Source organism: Panthera uncia (assembly GCF_023721935.1).
Source record: "Panthera uncia isolate 11264 chromosome D3 unlocalized genomic scaffold, Puncia_PCG_1.0 HiC_scaffold_8, whole genome shotgun sequence".
Classification (NCBI taxonomy): domain Eukaryota; kingdom Metazoa; phylum Chordata; class Mammalia; order Carnivora; family Felidae; genus Panthera; species Panthera uncia.
In genome coordinates this window covers 11,293,048-11,317,292 of record NW_026057586.1, presented here as the reverse complement: position 1 = coordinate 11,317,292, position 24,245 = coordinate 11,293,048, and the positions used below count along the sequence as shown (strand labels likewise).

The 24,245-nt window shown below is 39.3% G+C and overlaps 1 protein-coding gene across 1 annotated transcript in view; it reads left to right on the top strand.

The window, feature by feature from the left end:
* CDH7 (cadherin 7) overlaps positions 1-24,245 on the top strand; it is a 121,843-nt gene that overhangs the window by 89,158 nt on the left and 8,440 nt on the right. Inside the window, exons 8-11 of the mRNA XM_049619704.1 lie at positions 8,308-8,444; positions 9,246-9,367; positions 10,022-10,139; positions 13,222-13,473. Of these exons, the coding sequence (XP_049475661.1) occupies positions 8,308-8,444; positions 9,246-9,367; positions 10,022-10,139; positions 13,222-13,473 (629 nt within the window). The remainder of the gene's footprint in view (positions 1-8,307; positions 8,445-9,245; positions 9,368-10,021; positions 10,140-13,221; positions 13,474-24,245) is intronic.

Genomic DNA, 24,245 nt, shown 5'->3' with positions numbered 1-24,245 from the left:
GCCTAGAGCCTAGAACACTCTTCACCCTTCATGTCAGCACTTGGAGACCAAAGCACTGCATCAGCATACATTTATTGAGAACCTGCTTTGTGCACAGTGCTGGGGAGAATACTGACAGGAAAAACAAAGATGAATAAAACATTTCCTCTGACCTCCAGGAACTTCCAATCCGGTTGAAGAAATAAGATCCCATAAACGTTAAACAAAATGAGGGGGGAAAGTGTCAGAGCAAATCATGAGATAAATTGTAGTCACTCTGAGCTGACTGGACAGGAGACTTCGTTTGAAGGAGTGATCGTGTAAGCAAGGCCTTGAGGGATGGCAGAATTTGGACAGACCACGAAAACGTTATGCAAAATCTGTTTATGTTTTATTTAGTTACATCTTAAGAGTCGAGTGCTGTTTTATGAAATCAGAAGTACTTCTCTAGGCAGCACAAACAGCCCGAAGTCCCTATGCTAAAAATAGCCAATGGATTGAAACATGATATCATCGCAAATAAGATTAGATGTGGGGGGGGGGTCATAAAAATTAATGGGGATTGTTTTCAGCATTTCTAACAAGTTAAATACAGAACTACATTTGGACTTATGTTCAAGGATTCTAAGTAATATTACTTACCTGCAGGCACTTTTGGCATTCCTGGTATTTTATGTTCTCAGATAAAAGGTGATAAAATAGTATCAGATATTACATTATGTAGTGTGACTAGTATGAACGCATTTGGGATGTTTGAATAATTCAGTGTGCAGGTTTTTTTTTTTAAAGTAGCCTGTATACATGCATATATTTGTACATATTATTTTAATCTAAATTATTTGGTAGTATCTTATTTTGTAAGAAACTTAGCCAGTAACACAGAGGAAAAATAGTGGTTCATGTGCAAAGTAGCAGAAATCTATTCCATCGGGAAAATATGAGCTTTAATGTCAAAATGCTGCCCAATTGAATATAACTATCACTAAAAATGAAAAAAAAAAGTTCACATATGGTGAAGATAAAAAAAGTGTTTTTATTATACTAGCGTATTTAATATCCAGAGATAATTTTCAAAATGTGAGTAGAAATTCCTAATATATGTGATCAATTTTTCCATCTTTTATCATATTGCCCTAGAATTAGAACTCTGCTTGGAGTTCTGAGTTAGCTTTTGGAAGACTGCAGGTAATGAATTTATTGAAGATTACATTTCTCTTGATTTGTCCCTTATATTATTTTCCACATTTAAAATGCTTATTGAAAAGTGTGATGAATAGAAGAATACTAAATCCATAATGTGTTTCGGTGTGAGTCTTAGGGAACTATCCATGAGGAAGAAAGATTAAGGAGCTATACTTACACTGAACTGTACTCTTAGCATTGTTTAGTTGCAATAATAGAAATTGGCCATAGATAACTGAAAAAAAGGATTAATTGAAGTAATTGGGGATAGCTCACAGAATTAAAGAAAACATTGCATAGCCAGTACTCTGAAAACAGAAGACTAAGGTTTTTCTAGAAATATGACCAGCAAGAATGAGCAGATAGTCTTTTGAGGATGGGGCAGTGGGGTGAACCCGTGCCAACCCTGTTCTTTTCTCGTGGCCCTCTGTTTAAGGTTCACGTTTCTTGGAAAGTTTTTTGGCCTGTCTTAGGACGTGTGCCCCGTCTCTTACCCAGGAAGTTCTGGGCATCTTGATTGTGAGTACCATCAAGATTGCATGAGATTGGGAAGGTTTAAATCTCCAAGGAGAATCGAGTTGCCGTTATCAGCAGGGGGTGAGAGTACAAAGAGTAGCATCTCTAAGTGCTGAACTCAGTAGTTTATTTTGAAGAAATTTCTTGTTAAAGTCCTGTAAGGCAAGCATGATCATTCCTGTGTTATAATACATCTGCCTCCTGGTCACACAGTTAGAAAATGTGGTTCCAGGATTTTAGCAAGGTCTGTATGAGAAGCTGCCCACTCCTTACAGCAGTACACACACATGCACGCACACACACAACACACACACAGGCACACACAGGCACCCACCCACACATGCGTTTCTTAAGATCTCAACTCGAATGACTCAGCTGTTTCTGCGTTCAGAATTGTTCGTGTATATTTATCACATTATCTTTTGCCATTTGGGGAGTAGCGGTGATACATTTGTGTTAATCTAGCTCACTCACCCACACGTCCTCTTTGTGAGTGTTCACATGCATCTCAGTAGCTGGGCGATAAGGATGCTGCTGGAGAAGAACATTTCGATTGATCTCCATAGCTTCTCAAACAGCAGCCATGGTAATAACAGGAGTTTATTAAGGAATTCTTTTCATTGCAGATGTACAGAGCGCCGAGCGTATACAGATGATGAGATGAGTTCCCAACCCTCTTGTTATCTAGCTGGAAAGAGGTGGTACACAAAATCTTACTTAAAAAAGCAAATGTTAAATCTGGAAATGATAAACCATCTTGTAAAACTGTCTCATTTTGCGGCGAAAGAAACAGAACAGCATAAATAGTGATTCGAGAGCCCAAATGAGTACAGGAGGGCAGTGGCAGGGTCGGGGCCATAAATCGTGTCCTTTATTTCCTTGCGTGTGATTTGTGGTGGGGAGCACCAGGTTCACAGATCCTAACTACTGCAGGGTTTCTTAAAAAGGCATAACTTGTAAATTGTTTTTGCTTTGGTTTTTGCTTTTAGTTTAAAATATTTGTTTTGAAAAAAGTTGTAAGATCTAGAGAACAGAGAGATCCAAATATGTGTCCTCCAACTGTTCCCTACATTAAACATTAAGGGATTTTAGTGACAGCCTGTATTCTTTATACAAACCAAGAAAGGCCCATTATGGATTATATGCGTGTATCATATTTTTAAAACAGAGTGGCTTTAATGAACTAAACTTCAGAGATGTTGCTTTGACTATGAATTGTTCTTTTTTTTTTTTTTCTTGGCAATATACTATAGGAACAGCCTTGATTTCCCAGTACCGAGTGCCCAAATTTTTTGTTTGATCCTAGGGAAATTAGAGTTACAAAAATATGCAGTGACTCTCTGTGATAATGTAGGATAATTGCTAAGATCAGATCAGACACTTACAAAATTTTGGAGATCTCTGTTTCAACTCACTTATTAATAAATTTGGGCTGAGGGATTAAATTACCGGTAGTCCCTCCAGGCAGTCAGATCAAGCTTGGTGGTAATATCCCAGGGTGTCCTGACTTCGAATCCTGGGGTCCCACAGTCACATCACATCATACTACATTATTTTTTAAAGACTTTTCCAAAATTATTACTGGTGTGATTTAACAGAAACTTGATGCTGGGGGCGGGGCATGGGTCGAAATGAAGAACACTCTTGGGTTGGCAAAAATCCATAACACGTTAGCTTTTAGGTTTAAATCTTTCTGCTTTCTGATGTTGTTCTTGGGCTTTCTTTCTGAAACCAGTACCCATTTTCTTCAAAATGATGTATGGCAGGACCCTGTCCCATGAGCCTTCCTTTTCCTCCCAAATAAATCAACCACATTTTCTGATTTGCTCTTCTCCACAAGCAAAGCCCCAAACCTGTGAGGCCTGAGGGTCTCTGATTTGAGGCAGGAATGCAATTCTCCAGGATGGCAATTAAGTCCCATGCATCCAAAGCCAGGAAAATGGAGATGAGTTAGAGCAGAAGTCAAGACAGCTCCTCTGTGCTTGCTCCACATCTGGCGCCTCAGGCCCTGATTGGGGGGAAAAATTCTTTCTCTTTTATGTAATTGGAAAGGCTTGCTGCTTTAATGCTAGAGGACTGTCTTCAAGGAATCATAGGACTAAAATAATTGGAAAGGCGGAAACACGGAGTAAAGGAGGACCAACATGAGGAAAGACATCAGAAATGGAGAGACACATGGCCTTTTAATTAATCCGTTAACATCAGTTTGACTGGCTTAGGGTTTTAGATAAGAGAGCATTGGGGAAAAAGCGAAAAGAAGCTGAATCGTAAAGTTGTAAGTGACAGGGACTAAAAGCTCGTTTATGGGTAATGTGGTACATAATGGACAGGTGGCTCAGATGACACGGTTCTGAATCTTGTCTCCATCAACAACCAACTGTGAGATGTAGGTATCTAATTCTGAAATACCACCATAATAGTACCTGCTTGCCCTTGTTTGAAATTGTGCTTGGCTAGTTGCAACAAAGCTTAACACTAATGACTTACTAATGAGAAGTCTGGAGCTATGCACCCAAGGACTGACAATTTGGCAGTATAATGTCATCAAGGGCCTTGGCTTCTCATGCCAAGCACTCATCACCTCCTATTTACAAGATGGTTTTTGGACCTCTTCCATTGTGTGCGTGTCCCAGGTGAGACGGAGGGGAAGGGGCAGACATCAAATGCAAGCTGAATTATCAGCTCTTTCCTATCGTCTGTAGGGGTTTTTCAGTCATGCTCGACTCAACTTTCTTCATCTCATTTGCTAAAATGTTAATATAAGGAGATTGACACTGCATCAGCATGGAAGACTAGTAATCCCAGTTGTTCAGCTGAACACATGGCTGCGTCTAACAAAAGCAAGGTTCTATTAATAAGAATGAAGGGTAAATGAATATTAGACATGTAAGTAGAAGTCTTTGTTACACATGACCCTTCACAGTTGAGGATTCAGAGAAAAACGTCAACTCTGCTTTAAATACTCAGCTCGTTCCGAAAACGGGAAAGTTACGAAGAACTGATAGTTTTGGGGAAAGGCCGCTGGATCTGCTTTAAATCTACTGAATTTGAGTTCAAGACATTGCAGGAGTCTGGAGCAGTTCACAGCTCTCAAGAAAAGGACTGAGGCTGGACAGTGAGATTTCAAGCTGCCTGCCTAATAAATGGATAGAGCAGAAGCTTTAACTGCGGCAGATCACAGAAGTGATCTCTTTCATTGGTTCCTCCAACATGCATTGAAAGAGGCCAAGTTTTCTTAGGCTGTCATTTGCAGAGAGTAGAGGGATCATCGTGAGTCCAAACACCACTAACAGCATGAGGAGATGCACTGACATTCACTTCAGTTTGTGATTAGAGAAACAACCTATCCCCTTCCTTTCTGTTCAGCCTCTAATTGACTCGGGCCATCGAACATCTCAGGACCTTGGCCCGTGGGTCCAGACCTGTACAAGGTGCTCCTCTGAACTTCTTTAGGCTCTTCCTTTTCTTTTGGCTCAGTCAGTCCTCCTGAGAGACATCTGGCACCTCTCACTTAAAAAATGCCCATGTAATCATTACTTCTCTTGATTGAGGGGCTGCTTTTCTTAGGTAACTTTATATCATAGTGAATGTCTCCTATATAAAATCTAGGTTTTTGTATGCCTGGAAGGACTGGTTGAAAATAAGGAACCCCTTTAAAAGAATTAACATTTATTTATTTTTGAGAGAGAGAGACAGAGCATGAGCAGGGGAGGGGCAGAGAGAGAGGAGACACAGAATCCGAAGCAGCTCCAGGCTCCAAGCTGTCAGCACAGAGCCTGATGCGGGGCTCGAACCCACAAACTGTGAGATCATCACCTGAGCTGAAGTCGGATACTCAACCTACTGAGCCACCCAGGCGCCCCTGAAAATAAGAAACCCCTTTAATCCTCAGTGATCCCAAGTCCTTGTGATGAAGAAGTATGACCACCACCCGGAGTGTTCTGGACAACCCGTGTCCTCTGTGTCCTTGCCAAGACCTTCAATCTCAAGCCAACAGCTCATTCTTTCCCCACATCTGCTCTGACTCCCTCCGCCTTAGCCTTGGAGAGCAATTTGTTAGTTTTCTCCTAATACGTTGATAAGGAGTAAAATAATGCAGAATCTAGGCTACAGTGTATGGCCATTGGAACTGCTTGTACTTGGAAGTTGCTGAGAAGCTGGATGCAAGAGTAAGTGAGAAAAACAAGTGACTGACCAGTTCTAGATTTTCTGATCGAACATTCAAGTGACTGGTGGTGTCATTTACTCGGAGGAGAAAGAGTAGGGGAAGTAGGGGCTTGGGAGACTGTAGCAGTTACAACATCAGCTGGGACATGTTACATCTCAGTTCATGTCGTCTATCCATGTGGTGACATTAAGCAGGCAATTCAATATATAAGTCTAGTGGGCCAAGAGGATTTTATGTGAATTTTGGAGTAATCAAAAATACACAAGTTATTTAAGCCATGGGCCTGTATAAATTTGCAAAGGAAAAGAGTTTTATATAAAGAACATAAGAGGACCTTCAGGAGAGTTTTCAGATTTTAAGTAAAGGGCAGTCATGAAGAGGAAGGTGAAGCACAAACACACACACAAACACACACAGGCACACAATATCTTCTGTATCTATTCATCAGTCAATGGATCTTTGGACTCTTCCCATAATTTGGCTATTGTTGACAATGTTGCTGGAAACGTCGGGGTTCATGTGCCCCTTTGAATCAGTGATTTTGTATCCCTTGGGTAAATACCTAGTAGTGCAATTGCTGGACTGTAGCGTAGTTGTGCTTTTAACTTTTTGAGGAACCTCCTTACTGTTTTCCAGTGTGGCTGCATCAGTTTGCATTTCCATCAATAGTGTAAGTGGGTTCCCCTTTCTCCACATCTTGCCTGTTGTTTCCTGAGCTGTTAATTTTAGCTAATCTGACAGGTGTGAGGTGGTATCTCATTGTGGTTTTGATTTGGGTTTCCCTGATGACGAGTGATGTTGAGCATCTTTTCACGGGTCTGTTAGCAATCTGGATATCTGCTTTGGAAAAATGCCTACTCATGCCTTGTGCCTGTTTCAGTTTCTTGGTCTTCTTACCTCCAGTGATCTGTTTTTCTGCCTTGATTTAGTCCTAGATTCTCACGAACATACTTGTGACTTGTCAGCTCTCGTATATACGCTGTTGAAAATCTACCTCGAGGATCTTAATCTTTGTCCACTACTTTCCACTTTAGAAATTCCGCATCCTGAAAGAGATTTATAATGTACTGATGCAATAAGAATCTTGTCAAATCAGTCTATCTTATTTCCTTCGTTCTTCCTTACCAACTTATAGATCATGGGCCTTCCTTATTATCACTCTTATGTACATGCCCCTGTTGTCCATACCCCGCCCCCCCCCCGTCCATTGTCCATGAATAGTTAAAATAACCCTATGCTCTTTATGCGCCTTTATTACAACAGAGCAAGACAGACACATAGAATGACTGGTTTCATATTAAATTGATGAACATAAATCTCAAAGTATCAATCCACAATGCTTAGCTCTTCTGTTATACATTCCCTGGTCTCTGCGTGTGTATTTATATTTATTTATATTTCTGTCTCTTCTAAAAAAAAAATGACTACTCTTCTCAAAGTACCTTCACCCCTTTGCTCTCTCAGCTGATAATCTTGTTTCATATGCCATCAAGAAAATAGAAATCATCAGAAAATAAGTTCCTAACATTCTCAGTACCCAAACACCTACTATTGCTGGACAAAGACGATATTTGTTGGGTTGCGGTTAATTTTCTAATATTTTCTGATGCCTCCTCTTTCCTTGCTATGTGTCTAGCATTTTGTGATACATCAGACTGGAAGTAGATGATTCTATTTAATAATAGTGTTGGAGAACTATGGAAACATAGAATACTTTCTTAAATTGGGTATGCGTTTATCTGTTGGTTTTGTCTGTTTTTAAATGAGATCCCTTTACTCAACTAGAATGACTTGGGGGTGGCATTTAAAGACAGTCATTAATGGGAGGTGGGTGAATTTTGTATACAGAACAAATAACAGCATAATGGATTAAGAACGCAGGTAGAACATTTTTCACTCATATTTGGATAGCAGATATTTTGAGAAAATGCTCCTATACACCAAAATATTCATGTAATTTTAGGGGTTCTACCTTGAAACTTCTCTATGGAATCCTGGTCAAGATCCTGAGGGATTTTTTTTTTAAGTTTGGGGGATTAAGATCTGGCTGGAGTTGTCAAGACAAAAGGTCTATGTGAATGGTCAGGATGTCTGTGTATATTTCATTTTAGAGGGACCTATAACCATGGCAGGGGCTACTAAGTCTATTGTAAGTGATTTGGGGGAACTAACATAATAATAAAATAAATTTGAAGCTTATAATATTAAATCTGCTGTGAAGAGAACTATACTAGGGTGTTTATTTTTGACTGACAGAAAATCAAAAAGATTACTGACAAGAACTTATGAACCAAGTATAACTTTGGTGAAGTTTTAAGCTAAGCATGTATTTGTACTAATATGACAGATTGTGGTGTCAGCAGGATTTGATGAGTGGCCGTGTAATTAATGAAATGAATTTAGCAAATGGTAATCAAACATAAATATTGAAGTGTTCTTCTTCTTTTTTAATGTTGCATTAGGTATTCAATTGACAGAAACACAGACTTGGAGAGATACTTCAATATCGATGCCAACAGTGGAGTTATTACAACCGCCAAATCTTTGGATCGAGAGACAAATGCTGTTCATAATATCACAGTTCTTGCAATGGAGAGCCGTAAGTTGCAAGGTTTAGTATTCAGTTAGGATGGGGGACACTGAGAGTGGAGAGTGGGTTGTCACGAGGTTATCATTTCTACTTGAGTCATATTACGTGCTTATTCAAGCTAAGCAAAACTTTGAAAATCCTTAATTTCCAGCTGTGAAATAAATTTATATTCATTAGCTTTATTTTCTAATGCTCAGAAAGTTAATGAAAAGAGAGGACTATAAAATAATGGGCCTGAGTTACCTGCAGAGGATTTCTTGTTGCTTTGTAGTCGTATTTCATAAGCTACATTTATGCTGATACAGAGTTGGGCCAGTAGCTTCCAGAAAGTAGTAGGTTGATCTCTAGCCAAGACACTCAGATTTGCATATTAATGTCGAACTCATTTGAGTCTCTGATAAGAAAGACATCGACATAATGCGCACTTCTATGTTATGCATATTATGTACATATATATGTGTACATTATATACGTGTAGTCCTACACACCTGAGCTCTAGCTTCAAAGAACATTGAAATTCATGGTTTGTCATTCTTTCAATGATTTTCTTATCAAGGACTAAAAAAATGCATATACTGTACGTATATATGATGCTTGGATCAAATTTTCTGTTGCTCTCTTTGAAGTCTACAGTGTTAAGTTTCTAGATTTCTTTCAAAGTTTGGTCATTTTCTTACTAGGGTCATGCTTTAGAGAGGCCAACCCTTTTGATTGATCCTAATTATTTTTAATAGGAGTTTCTTGAGTTAAATGGCAATGGAATAACAGCTTTACTCTGAGTAAATGATAAGACATTTTCCTCTTTATTAGAGAATCCGTCTCAAGTTGGAAGAGGCTATGTGGCCATTACTATACTCGACATCAATGACAATGCCCCTGAATTTGCTATGGACTATGAAACCACCGTGTGTGAAAATGCCCAGCCAGGGCAGGTGAGAGCTTTCAGAACACCAGCCTCCTAGCTTGTGATTTCTTTTAAAATATCCAGCAGCAGTTGCCCTTGAAATTCTGTCAGCTTTAAGATAAAATATAGTCAGCATGTCTCAGCAAAACTAACACTTTGATGTGTAGTATAAACTAATATTGAAGGAACTTTAAAATTCTGGTTTAATTGGGATGATGAAATTTCTCAGGAAGAAAGATAAACATTGTAAAAGCCATGGTAAATGGTTGAGGGCTTTGACTCCTTTAAGAAGTCTAGCATATTAAGCTTGATTGAGCTGTTCCCCACTTTACACAGCAGGGCGTAAGTACCTTGAACTTCAAAGAATTAAGTGTAGTTTAATCTCGGTCTGGTTTGTTCTACTCATCCATTTTGTTCAGTGTTTTGTAATGTTTACGGGGATGGTGTCATCCGTTGGTACAGCTTATGTCTCAGGTTCACAAAAGTAAATTCAAACACAGCGTTTGAAAAGGACACGGCTTGTTTTTCAGAGCCCTTTTTAGATTGAGTTCATATTAGCTTATCTGCTCCTTCCTTCCAGAAGGATGGTGTTTATTATAAGGTATAAAATTGCTCTTCTCTGTCACAGAAAACAAAGCCGAGCACAACAACATATTTTCATGTTTTACTTCTCCGTCCCTAGGTTATCCAGAAGATCAGTGCCGTTGATAAAGATGAGCCATCCAATGGACACCAGTTTTATTTCAGCTTAACGACTGATGCAACAAATAACCACAACTTTTCATTGAAAGATAACAAAGGTAAGGGATTATTATGGTCACCAGTGGAGGCAGCAGGTACAAACTCTCTAAACAACTACTATTTCTTGCTCAGGGATCCTGATTGTGGAATACATATACATACACATATACCTACACATACAAGGACATTAATTAAAGGGCAGTGAGTGGAGTGCCTGGGTGGCTCGGCCAGTTAAGCATCCAACTCTTGAATTCGACTCAGATCACGATCTCACAGTTTTGTGAGTTTGAGCCCCAGTGGCACAGGGCCTGCTTGCGATTCTCTCTCTCTGCCCTTTCCCCGCTCGTGCTGTCTCTCTCTCTCAAATAAACTCTTAAGGAGCTCGTTGCCCTTAAATTTTTTTTTTAAGTAATTTTTATCTGTGGATTTGCTGTCATTAAGAAGCAGCTAAATCACTTCCGGCCAAAATCCAAATCAGGGAAAAGGCAGGTCCACCTTTCTCTTTAGTCCGAGACATTTGAGGGGCCAGCGAAATGTATCAATAAAGCTATCCTGTATAGGCATAACTGACACGTTAGGAAAATAATTGGTATTTCCAATCTGATTTCAACATAAATCAATTTTGACCTAATACCTTCAATAGCAACATCAGTTATTCCTTTATTTTTACATAAAAGTAGTCCATGCAGATAATTAAAAGATCTACTCCTCATGCAAGGAAATTTAAAAAAAGAATTTCCTGTCATCCTCAATCTCATTTCTTTGCGTCAGAGGTGAACACTCTTACCAGTTCCCTAAGTGTCGTTATAGAAACATATTTACAGAGGCCTGTAAGTATATTCTGATTTTGCTTAAATAAATAAATATATATACAATATTTATATTTTATAAATATATACAGACTTACAGGCATATATAATTATATATAAACAACTTATATAGACAGTTACATATATATATATATATATACATATAAAATTAGAGACGTATACACAACATATAGACAATTATAAGAACTTTTAAGGGAAGCAGAAGACCATTCTGTTGTCTAATTTTGAATCTATTCACAGGTGATTTCATTCAAGGTATTTATTTTAACAGAAGGGTATTTGCAACTGATATATCGAGAAGAGTATTCTCCCACCAATACAGAAGATGTATTTCTTTCAGCTTGAATATGTGAATCAGGCTTCAGGAACAAAAAAAACAAAAAAACAAAACGTAGAAACAGATTTGCTAGTCAAACAGTGGCTCATCTAAAATGACTTAGAAGGTGGGCATTATACCTCCATCCTGTTTAGCGCAGAAAATCCAAGTTTGACCTCAAAACTTCAATCTTAAACTATTTTTCCTGATTCCATCCTCTGCTTAAATGAGAACACTATCTTGTCCCTTCTGTAACATAAAAGGAAGAACATTCTCTATGTGGGTAATCCCAAACTCTCTGGCTTAATCATATTTGCAAGGGACAGTTCTCAGCACTTGGATTCACCCAGCACAAATGCAGAGAGGGGAATTTACGACCTTTCCAAGAAGAGAGTATCTCCCCCATGTGTCATCATCATGTAGTGCCATGATTTTTGGACAGTAAACGCACACTTGAAAGACTTCCCTAAGTCAAGCCCAGAGCGTCCTAGCATGAACCATGTAAGAATTAGGAGATTAGTTCTTATATTGGCTTCCATCATAGGAACTGCATAGAGAACATCACACATCTTATGATATCTTTCCTGAGCACAGGGCTCCCTTCTCATGTATTGGGCATTTTTGCACGTGTTCCTTGATTCGGCGTGTGTGTGCGCGTGCACAAGTGTGCTCTCTGATGCCAGGCATGTCAGATTAACGTTCAGCAACTCTGAAACAACTTTGTGTATCACATCATGAATACATACATCTGAGTGGTTGAGAGGCCAAGAAACAGACGTCGCGTTACTATTAAGTGTATAGAGAAACATACTGAAAACAATATCCTTCAGCCGCATGTGTGGGTTTTTAATGAACACCTCAAATTCACGTTTTAAAACAGAAGATTCGTTTACATAAAAACTTACCGGATGGAATCCAAAAAGCAAACAGTTTCTCTTGCCATATTTGTAATTGCAGGATATATGATTTCTTTGGTCTCCTGTGAGCTTGCTGTTTGGTGCTATTTGGATAGAATAGATTTCAGCTTGCTCTTTCACTAGAGCATTGTTAATTCTTAGATAACATTGGATAAATGTCTTTTTGATAGCTTGGAAAGGAGATACAATATTAAAGTACACTGGATGAAACTAGCATCCTATTTTCCTTTATGTGTTAATTGCTGTAAGTTTAAAGGACCACATACATTCTCTAATTAGTTAATGAAGACAAGTTAGTTGGGTAAACCGCTAGCAGATAAGAAAAAATATTTCTGATCTAGAAATCACATTTATGTGATACAGACTTATTGATCACTGTTAAAAGTTTCATAATTACTTTAAACGTTCAGATGAAATAGACTATTGAATATAAATTAAACCCAAATGACCCATTTTATCACTGACACAATGTTTATACACATGGGGCCTGGGTCACGATATATACACCGATATGGATTTTTGAAAACTACAGTGTCATTTCTCTCTGATAGCTATACTTAGATAAAGCCGGATCGACTTATTTTAATTGTTTCTATATTGGGTTTGAGACAGGTGGAGATTTTTGGGCCATCTCATGATTCTGCAAAGATACCCTGTTCATTTGCATCATCCTCTTTGTTAAGTGTGTGGTTCGAAACGTAAGAGAAGTAAGAGGGTAGACTGCATGGAATTTTCACAAAGCTGCAGTTAGTAAGTGATGAATAAAAATTTCCATATTCAGTTTTACTTTGTCACTGTTTCCTTTGGTCATAACTCCATAGCATGAGGTAAATGTATTAAACTGTACTACAGTGAACCAGTATTGGGTAACATATAGCGCTCAGTCTAAACACACCAAACAGAAGGACTTAACTCACATACATCGTGCGCATGTGTGTGTTTCTTCCAGAAGTTTGTACTGCTTAAACCCCCTCACCTATTTCGCCCCTCCTCCCACCCTCCCCCTTAAATGGATACAGTTTGGCAGGACTGAGTCTGCCAGAAATCTTGGGTTACACGTTTGCTTTCTTTATCCTAGACAACACGGCTTCCGTTCTCACCAGGAGAAACGGCTTCCGGAGACAGGAGCAGTCTGTGTACTACCTGCCCATCTTCATCGTGGACAGTGGTTCGCCTTCGCTCAGCAGCACGAACACCCTCACCATCCGCGTCTGTGACTGTGATGCCGACGGGGTAGCCCAGACCTGCAACGCGGAGGCCTACGTCCTACCTGCCGGCCTCAGCACCGGAGCCCTGATCGCGATCCTCGCCTGTGTCTTGACGTTACTGGGTGGGTACAGTTTCCAGTGCTTTCGCTGCGAGAGCAGTCACGCCAACCCTGCATGGACCGTGACCCTTCTCTTTCCTTTGGCCTTGGGTACCTTTTTGAGAACATACGCAAATGTTCCCTTCTATTGTGTTTTGTTCAGTGAGCAACCCATGTTCCTTTGGCCACACTTTCCCATGGTATATTTAAAACACAGCTCAGAAAAAAAAAAAATACCAATCTCTTTTTTAAAATCACAGTGAAGATACAGGACTGTTTAAAATTGATTTTTTTTTTTCAAATTTACCATGTTGTTTTACAGTACCCTACAGAGTCATCTATTAGACCAGAATCTTCTCTATGTTGTTTTTTTTTTAATTTTTTTTTTCAACGTTTTTTATTTTTGGGACAGAGAGAGACAGAGCATGAACGGGGGAGGGTCAGAGAGAGAGGGAGACACAGAATCGGAAACAGGCTCCAGGCTCCGAGCCATCAGCCCAGAGCTTGACGCGGGGCTCGAACTCACGGACCACGAGATCGTGACCTGGCTGAAGTCGGACGCTTAACCGACTGCGCCACCCAGGCGCCCCTCTATGTTGTTTTGATAAGATGATTACTTCAGAAATTTTGGCTTTATATGCCCCCTCTTTTCAGAAAAGGTGTAAGGAATATTTTATAATTATTCACAAAGCTAAAGAGATTGTAATTCCAGCAGTGCAAAAGTTACAGTTTTCCCCAGAATTAACATATTTAATTGTACTCTCCTGGATTATTTCATTACATGGTTAAATAAGATTTACAACTTGTATTAGAATTACAGTTTTGTAAGAGATTATGCAGTACACTTTTAAAAATTGGGAGCTAGCCAACATGGGCATTGAGTAATGGGTTTATTCCTTAGCTACACTCTCTTTCACAGTGTAACTTTCCACAGCAAGGACAATGAGCATTTACGATTGCATTTGAGACCGTGCTGTGTGTTTTCTAAGGTAAATGGGTCTGATATAATTTGTGAACCCATTTATAATATATTTTTATAAAAGCAGAACTTGGCGATGTGAGTCATCATTGTGTAATCTTTAAAAACAAGATTTATGGAGTTAGGTAAACCTAGTGTTTATTACTGCTCCCAACATACACTGGTTTTTCACCAGAGGAACATTAATTCTTCTAAAGCTGGCTTCTTAATCTATGAGGGGAAAATAGTAGAACTAGACTCATAAGGTTATTGTCAACCTTAAACGAGACAGTCATGTGCCTACCACATAGTGGACATTCAGTAACTTTTAAGTGTTATTGGTGAAGCAAGTTCCCAACCCGTGACCTAAGCTAAGACCTAGTTACTAACACACTGTCAGTGATCTCACACAAATGTAAACTACGTTTTCGATAACTTCAGCTAACCAAATAACTTCACACAGGTGGCAGAAAGTCTCAGAAAACCATTAGACATGGCAATTCCCAGTTAAAGCCTGATGAGAATTGAAAGGACTAGCCTCAGTTTTGAAAAAGATGGAACCATTGCAAAGGTCAATGGTATGTGGATGACTCTTCTTGAACTTGGCTAGTTTATCACACACCATGTAGATTACATCGGACTTCAAAAGAATAAGGTAAAATTGGATTTCCCAGAATTTAATCATACCCAGCAGTCAATTATCTTTTTTTAAGGCTGTCTAATGAAGCCTGATTCATTGTTAGAACATACTTTTACCTTGGACTTAGGGGTTCCTTGCAATTTAGGTTGCTTGGTTCTAATTAGTTAAGAATCATTACCTAGCTGTCACTGGTAAGTGAAATTGAGTATTATTAGATTTCATTTTTGCATATAATATATATGAGGATTTGTGTGTGTATACGTATATCTTAGGGTAAGTTTATAGGTTTTTGTTGATTTCTTCAAAATTTAAGAACTTGGCTCAGTAATCAGCATGTCCAAAAACTGGTATTTCTGTCCAGCACTGAGTCTCTTTGTGCCTTATTTCCTGAGTCTTTAGAAGCAGATAGTCGGGACTTTGCATGTTCTTTTGGTTCTGTCTCCTCAATCATAGACTCTAGGTTTTCACACAGTATGTACCGAAGTCAATGTGACTGAGTATTTGGGGTGAGGGTGGTGTGGATGGGACAGCCAGCCGGGCACGGATCATGGCTTCTAGTGCACAAGTAACACATTCTCTCCACTTCAAGAAGTAAGATGAGTCATATTCCTAGACACTCAATACCAGGTTTTATAGTTCAGCCTTTTTAGGCTTCTGAATAAATATTGCAAGAAAAAAAGAAAGGTAAAAGGGTGGAAATAGGGAAGAACTCCTTGAGAATCTAGGTCACCTTAGGGATGTTGTGGTCCAGTGAGGTTTTAAATTAAAGCTACTTATAAGATGAGAGAAAGGGATGTCCAGAATGCTCCTACAGGAAAGCATTGCAGAAATCCATTCCAACCCAAACCTCTGCATTTTGCAGAGGGGGAGAGTGAGGTACAATGAAGTTCAAGGATTTCAGGAGTTCATATAACAATGGCGATTATGGCATAAGATTCTAGGTCTCCTTATTCTCAGTCACTGATTTTTGGATTAATCTACAAAGGAATTGCACCTTGAAAATACATTTTTTTAATGTTCATATGTAGTCCTTTCTTAAAATTGGAAAGTCATGTTGTCTGAAGTTGGTTGTGTTGACTTCACCTCTGTGTCCTTTTAATTTCATGGGTGAAATCTTTCCCGACTCTTCTCCCATCCCCACTTTGTTCTCACCCTTTCTGACTTATTTGCATGGGAATTCTCTGAATGAAAGACATGATCCCACAGTTAGAGCCTGAAGCTTCCTTTACTTCCACTGAATACAACTTGAACGAGAGAGATTATGGTCATATTCAACGTTCATGAGAAAGTTATCAACGAGATGCAGTTATTTTGCCAGTAGAAACATTTCACCAATATATGGCAAGATCCTTTAGTACTCTAATGTCTAAATATTTTGCCCCAAAATTGTTACACATTTTGATCATAAACTCATAATTGTTGACATATATGCTTATTTTTCAACCAGGCTGAAAGCACTTCAAAAAAATTTTTATGAATGACACTAACTTACTACTTCAGTGGATTTTGAGAAGTGAGCAGACAGAAAGAATTTCAGTTGTTTTAAATACGGATTTGGGGCACCTGGGTGGCTCAGTCGGCTAAGCATCCAACTTGATTTCAGCTCAGGTCATGATTTCACGGTGGTCGTGAGACCGAGCCCCATGTCAGGCTCTGTGCTGACAGAGCAGAGCCTGCTTAGAATTCTGTCTCTCCCTTTCTCTGCTCCTCTCCTGCTTGTGTGTGCTCGCTCACTCTTCCAAAATAAACAAAAAAATAAAATAGGGTTTCAGTATTATTGCACGTCTATCCAAAGACTGTAATAGCCAGTTTCTTCATTAGTCTGCACAGTTACTTTGTTAGCTTGTGCATTTTCCTGCACGTTAAAACTGTCACTGAATTTACTATATTCAGTTTTGTTTTTCCCTATTTGGACCATTAGGTCCAAGTAATTGAAGTCCTATAACACCCCCTCTGGCTCTTTGCTCTTCAGCCACAATTGGGATTTGTTAGACTGGCCCAGCTTCAAGTGCAATAAGACATTTGTAGAAAACACTGCTTACCACATGGAATTCAAGTTCAAGTTCTTCCAGTGTGCCCAGGATGGCCAGCTTCACATTCAGCTGTCATGCGTCTTTTCACTTTTCCTTCCTGATGTATGAAGTGCTGAAGTGTACTTGCTCCCCTGTGATTCTGGCCACTCATGCTTTTGTTCAACAGGAAAATATATTCCCAGTTTTGTAAGTGACAATATTACCTAACTAAAAAAAAAAATGCGGAGAACAATATGATAGCACTACGTAAAAGACTGAGCCCCATCATAATCTATAATGATCAAAAGTACTTGATACAGCAGTCCTATTGATAATAAAGGACTGAAGTAGCCAATTTACGATGGCACATGGTTCCCCTTTCAAACAAACGCAAGCATAGTAAAAAATGAATTGCATTCAATAAGCTCATACTAAGAGCTAGCCATTAGTTATGTGCTTTACAAGCATGGTCCGATTTAATGCTCGTAACACGCATTTCCTAGGCAGGTGTTAGTAAGCAGTCGTATGCCCACTTTTTTATATGAGAAAACTCTAAATTGGAGGAGACATGCACAAAGTTATAAGGTGTCAGAGCCAGGACTCAGACACAGGCGGGCCTGGCTTCTGAATGTCCTTTATAAGGCATGTTTCCCTGTGTGTTTTCCCATGTGAAAGACTCGTGTGTCTCTGGGAAATGCCTACAGATCTGTGGGTATCGCAGCCCACGTACTGCCAAATTAGAGCCAGCAGAATCTTTGATCTGCTTTACACAGCAGCTTTATCGCTTCTTTGGCTACCTCTGAGTGTCTAATTTACAGGATCTTCCAATTACTTCCAACCTTGAGAGAACGCATCGAGAATTGTGTATGATAAATTTGAGATGATACTGCATTATCACCAAAACGTATAGTATACCAGTTGTCTTTGTACACACGATATTCACTTTACTTAGGTCAGTTTTATCGCTATCTTGAGACTCAACTTGCACACTTAATGGAGAGGCCTCTGTGATACTTTTGGGGAAGTAATGGGAAGTTTGGTTTGAGTTATAATGAAATGTTTCCCTTTCTTGAGACATGGAAAACAATGTCTCTTTTGTGCAGGTGATTTGCAGAACTCTAGGTGGGCACATTCATTATTCTAACGGACTGCTGGCATTAGCAATCGAATAGAATTATTAAATCCTGAACAGTTTTCCTATATCCTTACCTCTCCTCCCAATTTAGTCCCTACTTGCATGTTTTTTTTTTTTGAGGGGAATCAGTCATCCTTTTCTTTCTTTTCCATGCCCCACAGCTAATCACCATGCCCCACAGCCAATCAGTATCCCCAAATATGAATTTTACTTTATTGATCCTTGAATCTATGCTATTCTCTGCCTTGATGTTGCACCTGATTTTGCCCAGGGCCCATCGTCGCCCTTCTGGATTATGGCAGTCATTCCAGTCTCTACCAGATGCCAATCTGTCAACATCCCAGGCAGAGTAATGTTTTGCAAAGCAAATGTGACTGTGACACAGCCCAGCATAAAATAAAATGTCCATGGCTCCCAATTGTCTACAGACAAAAATCACAGACTCTGTGACCTTACTGCTCCCTCCCAGTTCAACCTTCAGCCAAATGGCAGAGCTGCTCTTAGACTCCTCGTGATTTGCCTTACCTACTCTTAAATGACTTGCTCCTTCTGCCTGGAACACCATTCTCCTTTTTTGCATTGGAGTCGACTTTGGGTACTGTTCCTGCATACCCCATAGCACCTTGTTTATACAAGAGCATCCTGCAAGGCTGACTCACCTGTTTCATTAGTTTGTCTATCTCCTCGAGTAGATTCCTGCTTTTAGAGGCAGGGGCTGAGCATTATTTAGTCATTATATATGTAGCATCTCATAAAATGCTGATATGACATGTAGAGGGTGTTCCATACCCTCCTGTTGAATTAGACCATGGACGATTTTAATGTACTCATTAGTGGAAAAGAATGTTTGACTTACTTTTGTCTTTATCCGTAAGTAGTATCTCCATTGGACCCAGATTTTCCCATTTCCTTAGATGATATGATTTTAGGGGCGCCTGGGTGGCTCAGTCGGTTAAGCGGCCGACTTCGGCTCAGGTCATGATCTCGCGGTCCATGAGTTCGAGCCCCGCGTCAGGCTCTGTGCTGACAGCTAAGAGCCTGGAGCCGGTTTCAGATTCTGTGTCTCCCTCTCTCTGACCCTCCCCCGTTCATGCTCTGTCTCTCTCTGTCTCAAAAATAAATAAACGTTAAAAAAAAATTTTAAAAAAAGATGATATGATTTTAAGGCATTTTTTCCCCAAATCCAGCCTATTTTTTTCTATAAAGTGGATATGGCACACATTTAAAATATTTAAATTCTATTTTCAGTGTAGTAATCCCAAGATCTATAAGGGCTCAAGAAAAAATAAATCCGAATATATGATTTTCCAAATCTGTCTAAAGACAGAGAAAATATTGCAGCAGACATTTCAAGGATACTGCATTTGTTGTTAAAATTCAGTTCAAATTTTAGTTAAAAATGCTATAGTTGATAGCTAATTTACCTCAATCACATGCTGGGATTTTATCACATATAAATCTTCATTTATTCTTTGTGACTATAAATAATAGAGTGGGTTCATAAGTACAAGTTCAAATTCTAGCCGCCTATTACTGAGCATCTGCATATATCTCTTATTCTACAGCACATAGATCCAGACAAAATGACAAGTTGAATTTTCTCATCCCTTAGATCTTAGCTTAGATGTCACTTGCAATGACATCCGCCTTTGATCACCAGACTGCACTAGTACCCCTGTATTTTTCCTATCATTTCACTTTTTTAAACATAAATTATTTCTTTGCCTGAAACATTTCAGAAGCATCAAATGTACCTACATAAAACCCAAATGGTTCTCATGGCCCACAAAGCAAGACATGTTCTGACACCTGCTTGCCTCTTGAAGGTATCAGGCTAAGCCTTCACTCAGCCTGTAGGAAGAGATGCACAGCTGCCTTTCCATCCATTTCAAACATGGCACCCTGTTACTGAGAAATTCTTCCTGAATCCCTTCGCCTGCTGGGCTCACACGCCCCTTTATGTCCAGACTCAGTGTTACCTTCTCAGGGGGACTGTCCTCACCTACCGATTAAATTAAGAGCCATTCACAACCAGATTCTTTTTTTTTTTTTTTTAATTGAAGTATACTTGACCTACAGTGGCCTATTAAAGTGTACATTATAGTGATTTGATACGTTTCTTTGAAGTGAACCCCATGATAAACGTAGTTACTGTATATCACCGTAGAGTTGTTACAAAATTATTGACTGCATCCCCTGTACATTTCCATGCCTTAATTTCTAACTGAAGGGTTATTTGTACCACTTAGTCTCATTCACCTATTTTGTCCACCTCCCAGTCACTTCCCACTCATAACCAACATTTTGTTCCCACCGAGTCTGTTTCCATTTAGGATGTAATTCTTTTTATGGCTGAACATTCCATTGTGTGTGTGTGTGTGTGTGTGTGTGTGTGTGTGTGTATTTTTTTTCCTGTGCGAGAGAACACTTCCAATGTGGAGGTTCCTCAAGACATGTGTCTCTTTGAATTGGTGTTTTCATTTCCTTCGGATAAAGACCCAGAAGTGGATTTGCTCCATCTTCCGGTGGTTTTAACTTTTTGAGGAACCTCCAGACTGTTTTCCGTAATGGCCGCACCAGTTTGCACTCCCACTCGCAGTGTATAAAGTTTGTTTGTTTTTCTCTACATCCTTACCAATTTTTTGTTTTTTGTTTTTTTGACAGTTGCCAATCTGACAGGTGTGAGGTCATCTTATTATGGTTTTGAATGTCATTTTCCTGGTGATTAGTGATGTTAAGCATCTTTTAGTGTGCCTGCTGGCTATCTGTAGGTCATTTGAAAAAAATATTCAAGTTTTCTACCCATTTTTATTTTATTTTTTATCTATTTATTTATTTGAGAGAGTGGGGAGAGGGGCAGAGAGGGATAAAGAGAATCTTTTTTTAATGTTTAGTTATTTTGAGAGAGAGAACATGAACAAGTGAGGGGCAGAGAGAGATGGGGACAGAGGCACTAAGTGGGCTTGCGCTGACAGCAGGAAGCCCGACATGGGGCTCGAACTCACGAACCACGAGATAGTGACCTGAGCCAAAGTTGGACGCTCAACTGCCTGAGCCATCCAGGCACCCCTGTTGTAGTTTTTTGTTTTATTAGGTTCTTTTATAGGTTTGGTTTTGGTTACCATGTGTTTCACATACACCAGTGTTATAGCAGTCTATTTTAAGCTGATAGTTGCTTAATTTCCAATGCATTCCAGAAGTATGACATTTGAGGGCCCTGGGTGGCTCAGGGAAGCATCCAACTCTTGATTTCAGCTCAGGTCATGATCTCATGATTGGTGGGATGGAGTCCCTCACTGGGCTTTGTGCTGACAGTGTGGAACCTTGGGATTCTCTCTCTCTCCCTCTTTCTCTTCCCCTCCCCTGCATATGCACTCTCTCGCTCTTTCTTTCAAATAAACTTTAAAAAATATTAATAAAAATAAAAGTACATTTGTACTCCCCCCAACACACACACATTTTATGTTGCTGATAACATATTTTACATCCTTTTGTTTTTTTTTTTTTTAATTTTCATACTAGATTTTTAAGTGGCTGATTCACTACCTGTATTATTTGCCTTCATTGGTGAGATTTTTTTCTTTCATATATTTTCTAATTTTTAGTTGTGGCCTTTTCCACTTAAATTTGTTTTTAATTCCTTTCTTTTAATGCATATTTTGAGAAAGAGAGTGTGAGTGAGGGAGCAGCAGAGAGAGTAGGAGAGAGAGAATCCCAAGCAGGCTCCACACTGTCAGCAGCCCAATATGGGGCTCAGTCCCACAAACCGTGAGATCGTGACCTGAGCCAAAATCAAGAATTGGATGGTTAAATGACTGAGCCACTCAGGCATGCCTTAAGGAAGACATTTTAACTTTCTTTGGAAGTCTGTTTTAGTGGTGGTGAACTTTAGTTTTTGATTTTCTGGGAAACTGGGGATCCTTGGTCACGTCATGTCGGGGCTGCCTTAGTGGGATGGCTGAAGCTAGAGCAGATGTGAGCTGGGGGGATCCCTGGGCGTGCCATGCTTGGGGCACCATGACCCGAGAGTTGAAGCCGGAGCAGGGGGTGCCCCGGGCAAGCTATACAAACACCTGCGATTCCTTATCATGAAACCTGTGTATTTCTTTTAGATCAGTTATCACAATTGGTACATCTGTTTATTTGCTTTGCTCAAATTTAAGAACACCTTGAGAGTACTGATCTTAACCTTTCTTTTAATCCAGTGTATTCCCAGGGCCTAATAGAGCAAAGGTAGGAGGAAATTCCTTTAGGGATGAATTTGTGGATAGTATTTAACACGTCCTGTTCACTTTCCTGTCTTTGCCACTTATGTTAAGCTTCTCGAGAATCGTTCTGGTGTCTCTATTTTACCATCCAATAAATAGAATAGTATAGATAGCAAATAACTAAATAAATAGGGAGTTAGCAAAATCACATGAGTACAAGTAAAATTTGCTTTTGCTTTTAGTGTGCAAGTTATAGGACTCAAATTTTAGCAAGACCCAGAGATATAGGCGTTATGTTGCATAAGACTTTGTTATAGTAGTTTAACACATATCACCTATTATTGTGCTTACTGTATATATTTTTAAGACTTTATAAATGTAATCTTTGTAAAGTTACTATAAGATAATTTTTATGAATTGATTCTATTATCTCCATTTTGGAGAGGAGGAAACTGAGGCAGGGCTAAGTAAAATATTTTATATAAGCCCACATATTCAGTCAATAGGGGCAGGGATTCAGTGTAAATGTGGATTTAGGGACAGGATTTGAGGTACATTCCAGGAGTTACACTATATAATAATTGGTTCATTACAGTGGTGGAATGAGCAAGAGGTAAATACAGGGAGGAAGTGAAATTCAAGGCAAAGGTGACCTGGAAGTTTCTAGTTTGGGGTCCGGGGATCTTTCTGAGAAAAGAGCACAAAATATGAAACAGATTAAAGTAAACGGGTTTAAACCTGAAGAGAGACATTTGTACAGAAAGGTGTAAGCTAAGTGATGGTAACATTAAAACATTATAATTGCCGTATAAGAAGTATTTACCATAGTCCAAGCAACCCATACATTTTCATTCATAAAAATCACAAGCGGTCATTTATGAATATGATCTGATTCATTTAGAGAGACAGATGGGAGGTTTATATGTCAGAGAACTCACCAATCGCCATATATAGAAAGTAGTCGAATTCTTGGGTTTCACTGAGCTCATGTAGAAAGAGTATTGGATGAAAAGGGAAGAAGCCCAGTACAGAATTTGAGGAAGATTTACCATAAGTATTACCCTAGAGAAGATCAGCTACCAACAAACCATGATTTGAGAGGAGAGAGTAAAAAAGATTTTTTTTAACTATAAGAATTTCTGTAACATTGTATTAAAACAAAAAACTCACCCATATCATGTTTCTGCATTGAAGTTCTACTTCAAATATGATAGATATGCCATGTAAACATAGAGCTGACTAGTGCCCACTGGATTGGGCAACCGTCAAGGTCATTGGTAACCTTAGTCTTGGAGATAACAGAAAAATTCAGATTTCTCTGGTTTCAGAGCAATTAGGATATAAGAATGTGGAAATATGAAATAGGCTGCTTTTATAAAAAAAAAAAGAAGTCAATAAAATTGAGTGCCATTGAAGATAAATCATTGCTTAGCAAACTGTCAATGACCTATTTTTTTGTGGTGGGAGTATGGAGCTCTGGGGGAGTTCCAGGCATGGAAAAAGTGGTGGGAACTTGGAAGTGATGCTGAAAAGAACTAAGATGTTTCTCTGTCATGGTTGTTTCTGATCTGAAGCCACCAAATTAAATGAAAATTCATGAGGGGCGCCTGGGTGGCGCAGTCGGTTAAGCGTCCGACTTCAGCCAGGTCACGATCTCGCGGTCCGTGAGTTCGAGCCCCGCGTCAGGCTCTGGGCTGATGGCTCGGAGCCTGGAGCCTGTTTCCGATTCTGTGTCTCCCTCTCTCTCTGCCCCTCCCCCGTTCATGCTCTGTCTCTCTCTGTCCCAAAAATAAATAAAAAAAATAAAAATAAAAAATAAATGAAAATTCATGAAACGTAATTA